This window comes from Neophocaena asiaeorientalis, unplaced genomic scaffold (genome assembly GCF_003031525.2).
Source record: "Neophocaena asiaeorientalis asiaeorientalis breed wild unplaced genomic scaffold, Neophocaena_asiaeorientalis_V1.1 scaffold59, whole genome shotgun sequence".
Taxonomy (NCBI): Eukaryota; Metazoa; Chordata; class Mammalia; order Artiodactyla; family Phocoenidae; genus Neophocaena; species Neophocaena asiaeorientalis.
In genome coordinates this window covers 12,085,096-12,098,388 of record NW_020174268.1, presented here as the reverse complement: position 1 = coordinate 12,098,388, position 13,293 = coordinate 12,085,096, and the positions used below count along the sequence as shown (strand labels likewise).

Genomic DNA, 13,293 nt, shown 5'->3' with positions numbered 1-13,293 from the left:
CTGCATGTAGTAGAATGTTTCTGATGTTCATTCCCCGCACCTCCAGTAGCCCAGGCCCCAAAGGTTTTTTAAATTCCACTTTTACTCTATTACCAGATCAGCAGAAAGCATTATATCTTTTATCAGCCCCCTCCCAATGCCAGTCAAAAAGCCTACTCTTTTTAACCTCAAGGCTTCTTTTTTAAAATAACTTATGGGATTCACACTATTCTTCCTGTCCATTAATGAAGTTTTCCTGTCAACAATGCCCCAAAATATCTCCTTCATACATCCCTAGTAAGTCTCCAACTATCTTTAAACAACCTTCAAGTTGACTCCATGTACAAGCTGCATAAGAACTGAAAATAGAATATACCAAGAGAGAAAATAAATCTGGATAACTAGTACTGTAACTAAATCACATCATCTGGACTCCGGATAAAAGCACCTGCCTTGCTCCAATAGTCATCTCCCTTACATGCAAACCCTTTTGTTATACCCAATGTATACTGAATCCTTACTTCTAGAACCCCATCTCCCTGTACCAATGTCCACTCTTTTAAAAACAGATTGATATTGGACCATCACCTTCAGAATACCTTACAAATTCCACAAGTTTCTTAACAACAACTTTTATTTAGCACCAGTCTTTGTTCTTGGACCAAGGGCATCCTGGTAAATTTAAGTGCTTGGAAAGTTAGAACTGCATCTTAGATGATCGTCACAGTCTCGACTTGTAGACCAGGGTTTCTCAACCTTGGCATGACTGAAATTTTCAGTTAAATTTTTTATTAATGAGAGTGATCCTGTTTAGATGTTTAGCAGTACACCTGGCCTCTATCCACCATATATGCCAGTAGCAATAGCACACTCCCCAGTCCCAGTTGTGACGACCAAAAATGTCCCCAACTACTGCCAAAATATCTCACGATGGGGAGACTAGGGGTGGCGGGTATTCCTACTAGTTGAGAACCACGATTCCAGACACTGGATCTAGCCCAGTTCAGCCCCTCAGCTGGGGCTTGACATGTATAGAAATTTACAGTTATACATTCACACATGAGTTACATAAATCCCTTTTGAAATCAAAGTTATTATGTTTCTTCTTCAGATAAAAAATTACAAGTTAAGGATGAATATTCTGATTTCCCTCAGGTGCTGTATTCACAAATTCAGTACTAAAACAAGAGTTTACATCTAAAGAAAAGGAAAAAGAAAGGCTATCAAACACAAACATAGATTGCTCAAGGCTCATAAATTTCATGAAATATATTTAAAAAGGAACTAGAATTTATAATAATCTTTTTGCACTTACTGTCTTGGGTACATTATAAATATTGACAAATAAAAAAATTTATTCTACACATATTTCAAATTATGTTTACATTTTTCTTTGGCTTACCTGAAGAAACCCAGGAGGACGGTTTAGAACTGTATCAAGAGAATTATCCAAGAACCTCACGATTCGAAGGTACCCAGGATATGAAGGTGCACTAACCTCCCCTGCAGGATTTACAAAAAAAATCTGTACTCCATTTGGTATCAAAATCAACTCATCTGCATCTAGCCCTAAGGTCTCAAGAGGAGGTGGCTGAGAATGATTCCTATAAAAGTTTTCCCCAACTGATGAGAACTCCCCAGATTCTGTTCCATAGGATACAGTGTAGTGACCCTCAGCAGCCTGAGGAGTATAAGCAGGAGGTGCTTCTGATGGATGACTTTGAGATGGTAAGGAAAAAGTACTAGGTGTAGAAACTGGTTCTGTACTTGTAGTTGAAGTGTTTCCATTTACTTCATTGTGCTGAGGAAGTGAATTAAAGGAATGAGGCTCCAGTGACTTTTCGGACATATCTTTAGGCGGAAATTCTGGATATAACTTGGGCACCTCCTGAAGATCATTCCGTAGAGAAGTGGCAAGACCCTTCTCTAGAATTTCCAACCTGGTACGTACATTCTGTAGTGTTTCTTTCATTTTCTGTTGCATCTGTCTAGCAGATTCCCACCCAGGACCTATGTGTTCGGGATCTGCTGATGAAATGCTGATTCCTCTGAGCAAGTGCCCTATTCCTTGCTTATAGTAGTTCTTTGCTTCTTCTTTCTGACCTAATTCATCTGTATTCAGTCCTTTATTAACAAATAAAAAGGCCTTCTTGTATGCTTCCTTGATGATCTTAATTTCAGCAGGTTCTCCATCTTGTGGCTCTTGTTCCATTTCTGCAAAACAGGAAATACATCTTTAATTACCTTATTTAGCTCTTTGTTTACTTATTATCAGTTTCTCCTACCCAAATATATTTCAGAGGATTGGAGCCTTGCTTGTCTGTCCTGTTCACTGATGTATTCCCTAAGCCTATTATTAGATCTGACAATAGAGAAAGCACTCAATATGTATTTGTTGAATGGATAAATAAATAATACTCTTGGTCCTAAATATCTTTTTTTAACATCTTTATTGGAGTATAATTGTTTTACAATGGTGTGTTAGTTTCTGATAAATATCTTTTTAATTAAAAAACATAAGAGAATAAGCCAGAACACATCTGTTGAATAATTTTCTTGTTCTAGTTTCTTACAAGAAATAAAAGTTCCCTGTACCTTTAAGGTCGGAACAAAAAAGTCTTACTCTAAAATTCATTATAATTCCACATTATAGTAGCAAATTAAAAATGAGGTTGAATCGTACATTGGAGAGGACAGAAATGAGAAAAAAAAATGATCTGAGTGAAGCTTTAAAGTACCCAACTTCCACTTAAAGGCGGCAGGTTACTCACATGCAGTTAGCCCTGTTCCCTCCCAAAACTCCATTAAAATGACTTACAAGGTTATGAAAAAAGCATAACCATTCTTTTCAATGAGAAAAAGGCATGAACAGGTACTTCACAAAAGAGGATATTTAAATGACATGTGAAAAGGTGTTCAACACATGATTCCCTCAGGGAAATGAAACTAAAATCCATAATATGACTACAGCTGACCCTTGAACAGTAGGGGATCCACTTATACAAGGATTTTTTTCAGTAAATACAGTACTGTATTTTCATTTTACAGCTCTTTAAATTAACTAAGTATGGGGGAAAGTGTGTTTGATTAGAGATCACGTTACATGGAATCAAAAGAACTGGGGTCTGCATCCTGCTTCTATCCAAACTGTTTCAGCTTCCTGCCCTTGGATGAGTCATGTATCGATTCCTTTGTGTTTGAGGCAGAGACAGCAGCAGAGGGACTTCTGATCGTGTGGGGACTGGCGCCCCTTATCCCCTGTTGTTCAAGGGTCAGCTATATATACTTATCAGGAAGCTGAAACTGAAGACTGACGAGCGTTGGAGAAGATGGCAACTGGAACTCTCATATACTTTGCTGGTGGAAGTGAAAAATGCTACAGCCACTATGGAAATTTGGCATTTCTACCAAAGCTACATTCACCCACTCTATGACCCAGCAATTCCGTTTAGAGGTATATAACCAAGAGAAATGAATGACTATGTGTGACAAAAACATGTACAATCATATTCACAGCAGCTTTATTCACAAAAGCCAAAAAATCGAAACAACCCAAATGCCCACCCACAGAAGGGATAAATAGTGGCATATTTATATTATGCAGTAATACGTAGGAATTTTTTTTTAAATTGATGCCTGTAACACTGATGAATCTCACCAACTGCACAAAAGAAGCCACATACAAAAGACTTCATATTGAGACTACTATACTATACTATACTATATGATTTTACAGGTAAAGTTGAGGAACAAGCAAAACTAGTCTATTAAGATAGAAACAAAAATAATGATTACAGGTGTTGGTATAGACTTGGAAGGGACACGAGGGGACCTTACAGCATATGAAAATGCTCTCTATCTTGATCTGAGTGATTACATGGGTGTATACATACATAAAAAATCTGTAACTCTAAGATGAGTGCACTATATTGCACCTTATTATACCCTTTTATAAAACGAAGAACAAAGCCGTAACTCACAAAGAGGGAGGATGAAGAGTCAACAGGGCTTTGTTTCTGAAAAAGGAGGAAGACGAGCAGTAACTCACAAAACAGATTTGAGAAAGCTGAAGCCTACACTGTCAATCGGGAAACCAGAGAAACAGCCCCATTTATATCTCATCACAGAACCTCCGAAAGGCACAGGAACTGATGGGATTCAATCTTCCTCTGGAAGAGGGAGTAGAGGTGGAGCTGAAAAAAGGACTGATTCAAAGCTAATTTACAAAGTACACCTTTAGATCTCTCCTATACCAAGCACCCCAAAACACTATTTCTCTTCAGCCCTGAAAGAAGACTGGATATTTTAATTCAAAAGAGCATAAAATAAAATGTCTCAGGACAGGAACTATCAGACATGATTAAGGGTAAATATCAAAAGCAGGACGATGAAAAATTAGATACTGAATACTGAGACCTTCAACCTTTTCTCCCCAACTTGGGTCTTAGAGTTCAGGCAGATAGGTACCACTCCAGAAAAAAGATTATAGTGTCTTCTCTGAGAAATCTGACCACTACCAAGAGGAAAAACCTAAAGAAGTGACACTGAGAGTTCCCCCAGGAACTGTCCAAGCAACTAACTCTTCAGAGAAGCCACGGTTGATAGGTTCTACCCCAGTCTCCAATTAACATTTTAGTGCCCCAATCTTATACATAAGCAGAGAGCTAAGAATCAGAAAACTGGTGAGGAAAACATCTAATATGAAAGAAAAGAAAAATAAGAACAATGCAATTTGGTTGAAATGGATAATATGCAGGGAGAAGAACACTTCCAAAAACCTTTGTATCAACATAAAGAAAAAGAAAATACTGCATCCATGAAATAAAAACAGGATATACACATACAAAAAAGGACAAAGAACTAAAGGAGCTTTTAAAAATTGTATACAAAATAGCTGGAAAGAAAAACTCAGTAGAGGGATGAGAATATAAGTTTAAAAAATTATAGAAAATTTCTGCAAAGCAGAGCAAAAAGACAAAGAAATGAAAAATAGGAAAGAACAGACAAGAAAATTAGAGAGAACTCAGTCTAGAAGGTCTGACATCTGAATAACAAAATTTCCAGAAATAGAGAATAGATAAAAAAAAAAATATATCAGGGATAGAAGAGCTGAAGAAACAATTCAAAGAATTTCCCAGAACTGGAAAGCACAAAATCCCAGAATAAAAAGACCCATGAACAAAGGATGAAAAAACCCCCACAACCATGAAATTTCAGAACATTAGGCTCAAAGGGACCATCTTAAAAGGGCTTATCCATAAAAATAAATAAATAGAGAAATAAGATTGCTAAGGAACTTCTTAAACCCAACAGAAGTTAGAAGAAAATAGTATAATTAATTCATGACTCTGAGTGAAAATAACTTCCAAACCTAGCCAAGTGACTGCTCAGATATTACGCCTTCTATTTCTTGGATTCTCTGTTTGATCAAAGGAATCACAAGGCTGATGACAGCAGTTCACAGATGACAATTACGCAACCAGTTCTTACTGGAGTAAAAGACAGAGCTCCAGAGATGTCTTCAAGCAACTAAAATTGACAGAATACCTAATGTGTTCTTAAGTTTTGAGAAGAGATCTATTAGGTTGGCCAAAAAAATGCCTCTGGTTTTTAAGTAAAAATAAAACACACATTTTTCATTTTCACCAAGAAATTTATTGAACAACATATTCACCCTTTTGTTCCACTACCTTCTGCCATTTTTCAGGCAACTTCATAATTACATCTTCCCAAAACTTCTTATCCTTTTGAGCAAAGAACTGTTCCAGGTGTCTTTTACAGTCTTCCAGGGAACTGAAGTTTTTTTTTCCATTAAGAGATAAAGACAGAAATGAATGGAAATCCGAAGGTGCAACGTCTGGTGAATATGGTAGATGAATCAGAACTTCCCAGCCAAGCTGTGATAGTTTTTGCCTGGTCATCAAAGAAACATGCGGTCTTGTGTTATCCTGATAGAAGATTATGTGTTTTCTGTTGACTAATTCTGGACACTTTTCTTCGAGTGCTGCTTTCAGTTGGTCTAATTAGGAGCAGTACTTGTTGGAATTAATCATTTGGTTTTCCAGAAGGAGCTCATAATAGAGGGCTCCCTTCCAATCCCACCATATACACAACATCACCTTCTTTGGATGAAGACCAGCCTTTGGTGTGGGTGGTGGTGGTTCGTTTTGTCTGCCCCATGATCTCTTCCTTTCCACATTATTGTACAGTATCCGCTTTTCATCACCTGTCACAATTTGTTTTTAAAAAGGAATGTTTTCATTACGTTTAAGTAGAGAATCTCATGTGGAAATACAATCAAGAAGGTTTTTTTCGCTTAACTTATGTGGAACCCAAACATCAAAACGATGAACGTAACCAAGCTGGTGCAAATGATTTTCAATGCTTGATTTGGATATTTTGAGTATGTCAGCTATCTCCTGCGTGGTATAACGCTGATTGTTCTCCATTAATGTCTCGATTTGATCGTTATGAACTTCAACTGGTCTACCCGACTGTGGAGCGTTGTCCAGTGAGAAATCTCCAGCATGAAACTTGGCAAACCACTTTTGACACGTTCGATCAGTCACATCACCTTCTCCATACACTGCACAAATCTTTTTGTGTGTTTCCATTGCGTTTTTACCTTTCTTAAAATAATAACCATAATATGCCAAAAATGTTGCTTTTTTTGTCCCATCTTCAATATTAAAATTCACCAATTTTGATGTCTTTTTTAAAATGCACGCTGATATGACAGCTGTCACATACAATCTAACAAAATTGTTTTGAATGAAGTTAAAGACAACTAAGTGCTACTAGAGCCATCTTACTGAAAAAACCAAACTAACCTTTTGGCCAACCCAATAAATAACTGTGGGAGGACTCAGGGTTTAATCAGTGATAAGTACATGGTAAACTAAGGAAATAAAAATCAAGACAATTATTAACTCCAGGGAAAACAAGATACTGAGCTAGAAAGAAAAGTAATCATGTACAGCATGTTTCAGTTTTGATTAATGTCATAATAATGTAAATAATGAATCTTGATACAAGCAAAATTATAATACAACCATATTGAGAAGATGGGAAGATGGATGGATAGAAAGTTTCTCTTCCTGTGGTACAGGATGCAAGACCTGAAATTTCATCTTTCCTACTAGGAAATTAATGGACAATGCCTAAAACTGAAAAATAAAATAAAGTAGCAATATAAGCATCCTGTTCACAGATTTAGACAGAAAGACCAAAAAATTGGTAAGAAAATTGAAACATGCTGCCTTTGGGAGTAAGGGATGAGGCTGGGAGGGTGGGACCTCTGATTTTCACTGCAAGTCTTGTAAAAATATCTAATTCTTAATAATATATACAGGATAAAAAATTAATTACTAATTTTTAAAAAGTAAACTGAAGCTTTAGAGCAGACTGTCTAACAGAATTATAATGTTAACTGCATATGTAATTTAAAATATTCTAATAGCCACATTTAAAAAGTAAAAAGAAATCTCAGTGATGCTATTTATTTATCCAAATACAGCCAAAATATTATTCCAACATATACCCAATATGCAAATTATTAATGAGATAGTTTACCTTATTTTTTGGCATTAAGTCTTTGAGACTTAGTGTGTATTTTATGCTTGAAGCAGATCTCAATTCCAAGTACCTTCATCTCAAGGATACTGCAGTTTTAGAGACTGTCTTCCTGTAATCTCATTAAAAATTATAATAACAGAATAAGGCTGTTTTTGCAACAATTTACATTATAAAGGCATCACCAAAACTGGCCTAACCATACTTTCTAACCTGAAAAAGAAACAAACCATTGGTTAGCTTTATCATGCAGTGGCTTCATAGTAGTCGAGAGAATATATATATTCAGTCTCCAATTTAGAAAACATCATATACAATTGACCATAATCAGACCTCACTTGCCCTACCTTGAATCCCCTATCAAAATCAAATTTCCTTTCCCTGGAATTCCGTCTTTAGAATAGAATGTCAGTAGATCTTCCCTTAGAAACCAGGGGACAGGAATTCTGCACTCCACGTCCCTTAGGGTACAAGGAGGCTCAGAGTTCAGAAAGCAAGACAGCAGAGGTTAAACAGGCTTTTGTGAGCTGATCTGGGAATTTAACCAGCATTTTTAAGTTTGTCAAATTGACTTGAATAGGGTCTTGAACAACACTGTGACCTGGCACCCACTTTTTTGCTATTTGCTACAGGATACCACTACCACCAATGCACAATTTACAGAGCGTTTAATGTGTGCTGGAGACTATGCTAGATGTTTATCTCATTTAATCCTTACAAACAACTCCTGAGGCATTGTTACTACCACTAGTACTTTGCAGAGGGAAAAAAATTGAGGTTTGAAGGCAGTAACTGCCTTAGATCACATGTTCCTGAAAGACCTTGGAGCTAATAATTATATTCACATTTTTAAAGGGTTATAAAAACAAGGATATGCAACAGAGATCATATGTGTCCCACAAGCCTAAAATATTTTACTATCTACTGTCTGGCACTTTACAAAAAAAGTTTACTAACCCACTGCCCTAGGTTATAAATAGTCTGATTCCAAAACTAATCCTCTAAACCAGGGCTTCTCAACCTCGGTTTGATTGACATTTTGGGCTGGAAAATTCTTTGTTATGGGAGGCTGTCCTGATCACTGTAGGATGTTTAATCACACTCTGATCTCTATCTACTAGCTGCCAGAAGCAGCACACCCTCCACCCGCCATGTGACAGATCAAAAATGTGTCCAGACATTGCCAAATGCACCCTGGCAGCAAAATCATCCCCCGTTGATAACCACTGCTCAAATGGTCTTTAAATTAGGGAATGTGTACCCCTAGGGCACGTGAAGATTTGTCAAGGAACATGTTGCAACAACATATATAATCCTAAGAAAAAGGTTTCCAGATCCCTGTACTTCCATTTAGTACTCCTCACTAAAACTGACCTCCCTGGGAATATGCCTGCAGTTCAGCTATCAATACTGTTGTCTTTCCTCTTCCAAGCTCCTTTCAATCTTCCCACTTTACAAAACTTTACCAAAAATACCTCTCACTCATTCCTATTTTTACTATGGTGTATTCCCCAGAATGGAAAGGCATGGTACTATGAAACAGCCCAAAAAAGTCAGAGGTGTCAATTTCAACTGAGGCACCGCTCCAACTATCAATCGTGTTAAGATATAAATTTCCACTAAACTTCCATTTTTCATATTTATTCTTTGTCAAAATCCATCAGGTATTACACTGTTCTGACCAACTATTACTACTTGTAATAATTCAATCCAGAAGAAAAATAACTCCTAGAGTTACAGTTAAAGGAAATTTTTAAAACAGTTTCAACTTACACAAATATTTTTATTAAAGACATGTATGACAGAATAAAAAGCTGTCAGGCATAAATAAATTACATTAAGATAATATCCAGTGGGGGTGGGTAAAAATCAAAGTATAATTTCAAGAAAAAGGAACTGTGTAAAATACCACGTATTGGGCTTCCCTGGTGGCGCAGTGGTTGAGAGTCCGCCTGCCGATGCAGGGGACACGGGTTTGTGCCCCGGTCTGGGAAGATCCCACATGCCGCGGAGCGGCTGGGCCCATGAGCCATGGCCGCTGAGCCTGCGCGCGCGGAGCCTGTGCTCCGCAGCGGGAGAGGCCACAGCAGTGAGAGGCCCGCGCACTGGAAAAAAAAAAAAAAAAACAAAACATGTATTTTTAAAACTGATGGCGATGGCTATAAAAGTGCAATATGATACTCCTTGAGATACAGCTGAGTGATGTACCAATTTTATATTAAAATGTCAGTATCTATACCACGTGGGAAACTGCATCCTTTCCAACTACCTTAAAGTATGATGTAAAACATTATAAAACAACCTATCGTGTGCAAGGGGGATAGTTTTACAAAAATTATTTTGGGGGTTCGCAAGCAAATTAAAAACACTGTTCTAAAGCCACTCACTATTATATTGCAAACACAAAATACACATGGTCTGTGGCGCTTAGAAGCACCATAATTCACTACCTCTTATTAAGCTCTTTGGATGTGCTTGGCACTGTTCTACGCTCCATTTACTCCTCACATCCTTGGAGGTTTGACCTGATTTAGAAAATCTTTTACAAATATTGAGCAGCTTGCTCAAGAACTAGTAAATGAACTAGTAAATGGAAGAGACAGATTCAAAGAGATAGGCTCAACAGATATTTGTCAAGAAAATGAAATGAAATGTCTGATTCCAAAGCTAAACCTCCTGCTATGCTTACAAGTTAGCAGAGTGAGGGAGGTGTGAAAGGTACTTGGAGTGTTTCATGGTAGACTTAGGTCTTAAGCCTTAAAAAAACAGATAACATTTAAAGGCAGAAAGAAGGCACAATAAAGGAACCCTAGGTAGAAGCAATATGACCTTGCATATATTTTTATTTCAAAGCTTATTTCACATAGTGCGCTGAAAGATTTCCTAAATAATGTGTCACTGAAGGAAATGGGAGAGCTATTCAAAGGGAAGGCAGGCATGTGTGTGCACACACGTGTGTGCATGGGGGTGGGGGTGTGTGATTCCATGGGTCAGCTGCTGCTGAACAGCCTTCCTTGCTGGGCATCTCTACTCTGAAGAGAAAAAAATTTAGCAGGGAGAAGAGCCTGTGTATCTTTCCCGTGAAATGCAGTTGGGAATCTCAACACAGAAAGAAAAAAGGTTTTACTAAAATATTATATTTTTATTTTGTCGTTGTTCTGGGATTTGCTTTATTATCAGTAGCCTCTGAGAAAATGCATTTCACAGGAATAGGACTATACGATGGTGACTTTAGAAAAAAACAATGTCTATCATATCCTTAACCATAGTTAAGTGTTTATCAAGTGTCTTGAAAAGATAAAAGCTATTATTACATGATTTGACGCTTGAATTTTTAAAGTTGGGGACAGAAAAAGTCTTTGAAATGTCAATCTGAAGTATTAAATAAAACAGTACCTACACCTCTATAACCATCTTCAATCACAACCAAAAGCTGTCTCCAGATACCAATGGCACATTTATTTTTTTAAACGTTCTAATAAAAGAAGTAAAATATATTTGTTTCAAATATAACCGTGTGCGCGCGCGCTTTAAAAAAAATACTGAGGAGCAAAGGTTAAATTCTGAACCAAACCCTTGGACTTAGTTCAATCCCATAAACACTGAAAGTAGTAACAATCATGTTAACCGTCAACATCACTAGTAGTCTTTAACAATACAGCTACTCATCTCTCTAGAAGGAGCATCAGAAGTTGCTCTAATGCCCGCCCATCTGGCCCTTTACAAAACAAAACAAAAAAAAAGGAGCGGGAATTTCTTCCAAAGACCTGTCTGTAACTGCCTCCTGTAGCATCCCACCCTACTCTGGCTTGCTAGAGGAACTACACACAATGACGTTTCAGAAAGCCCCACAGGTTAAGAGACGACACACATAAAAGCTTCCTATTTCAAACACATTTCATAGAAAGTCACCAAATGAGGTCCTTTAATGTGAACGAGAACGAATAAAAAAATAGTTCCATTTATAATGGGGGGGCTTTCTTATATTACCTTTTTTTGACTTGCTTTTGGAAATTTCAAAGAAAACTGCTGAATCCCTATATATTTAAGGCAACGTAATTTCACAGGCAACAACAATCTTGAAGGCAAATCCGTTAAATTACAATACACTAAGGCAAATCTCGAGCATTCTCAAGAGTCAGAGTAAAGCAATTCATTACAATTAGAGAGTGCAGAACTGTGCCAGCCCTACGGGAACGCAATAATGCCGTGTCACGAACCTGCGCATTCCAAGAGAAACTTCTTCCAGACACAGAAATGAAGTCGGAGGGACCTGCTGCAGTGCTCAATCCCTAATAAACACGAACAATCGTATTCGAAGGAGTAAAATCGCGAGCTATCCGTTCCTAATGTTGACCTTTGTGGAAAGAAAGACTATCGAACTTTCAGGAAGCTGTAAGCGCTGGGTGAGGGTGAATAATCGATTCTCAGAGCCAACGTAAACACCGGGGGTGGGGGAGCACAAACTGATCAATAGAGATGCGTCGGGAGGACTGCGACCGAAGCGAGAAAGGCGGCGCTCTGCGACAAAACAGTAAATAGAGGAGAGGAAGTAGGGAGCGCGAAGGTTCCGTAAACCTATGCGATGGGGGTTAACTTCTCAGACTATTCTCTTCCAAAATTGCTCCCTTCCAGGAAAGTTTCATCTCCCAGACTTGGATTGGGGGCCGCGGCCTTCTCGGCCCTTCTCGCCCGGCCAGCCCGCGGGCTCGGGACGCTCGCACAAACCCGCCCGCCTTGGGGGCCCGCGCAGGGGCGACTCCCTCCCGCCGGCCGCAGCCCCACCTGTGCCTTCCAGACCTCGGGCGCTTCGGCACTGGCCGAAGAGCTCCCCGCCCGGAGGCCGCAGCCCAGCGCCCGCTCCCTCAGACGCGGCGCAGCCGCCGCCGAGCGCTCAGCCGGGACCAGCCCGCCGTTCCGCGGTTCCCTGCGCCCCGCACGCTCGCGCCCGCACGCCGGAACTGACAAAGCCTCCGGAGCCGCGCGCCACGTCACGCTGCCGCGCTGCCCGGCCCACCAGCCCGGCTCCCGCGTGACCCGAGCGCGAGCGCGCAGCCCGCGCAACTCGGCTTTCACGGGAGGCCCACTCGGGCTTTTGCCCGGGGGACTCGTCCCCGCCTGCCCAGCCTAAATTCTGTCCACTCTGACCTTCTCAATGGTCTCTGGGAAGACGTCAGTCCACTTCGAACCACAGAGTCCCGTAAAACTCTAGGGCGAGAAAAGGATGGAGGGCGGAAGGCCCGGAGACAACCACTTGAGCCAGCGGCTCAGCGCGGACCCCCAACCATGGTCTCCCGGCCACGTCGACGGCCCCGCGCTTGCGCAGTCTCTTGCTCTCCGCGGACCCCAGGCGGCTGGGGGGAGTGGGCGAGAGCGGTGGGCCGTGAGCGCTCTGACGGCTAGGGGGAGCCGTGTGCGCCAGAAGTCTGTAGCAGCACGGCAAAAAATGTTAAATTCCTGATTCCTAAGGTTAAATAGCAAGTGTGCCGATACCATTTATGATTATGGAAAGCTAACAGGGGAAAATCAGAGTAAACGTACTCTACTTTTCTTCAGAAGTTCTTTAAAATTAGTAAGATAGCATAGCTGTGTGGACAGGGAATGCTACCTGCTTTTCCGGTCCTACAAGGATCAAGCCAAAGCAACAGCCCCTGTCCCCGGCCATAAGCCCTGAGGGGAGTTTAGGATGGAGAAAAATCGAAAGCGGTCTATGCTTTGGATACTGGCCCTAGGTAGTAAAGA

At 39.9% G+C, this 13,293-nt stretch overlaps 1 protein-coding gene across 5 annotated transcripts in view; it reads right to left on the bottom strand.

Annotated features, from left to right (window-relative positions):
• The window catches only part of SPART (spartin), a 36,380-nt gene extending 23,527 nt beyond the window's left edge, over positions 1 to 12,853 (bottom strand). For 2 of the 5 annotated variants that reach the window (XM_024755571.1, XM_024755576.1), the window contains exons 1-2: positions 12,337 to 12,485; positions 1,382 to 2,193 (exon numbers count right to left, since the gene is read on the bottom strand). In XM_024755571.1, coding sequence (XP_024611339.1) covers positions 1,382 to 2,191 — 810 coding nt within the window. In that variant the 5' untranslated portion in view covers positions 2,192 to 2,193; positions 12,337 to 12,485. Of the gene's footprint in view, positions 1 to 1,381; positions 2,194 to 7,551; positions 7,736 to 12,336; positions 12,486 to 12,699 lie in introns of those variants that run through there. The other 3 variants (XM_024755572.1, XM_024755575.1, XM_024755573.1) reach the window with 3 other exon arrangements.
• Between the last annotated feature and the right edge of the window lie 440 nt (positions 12,854 to 13,293).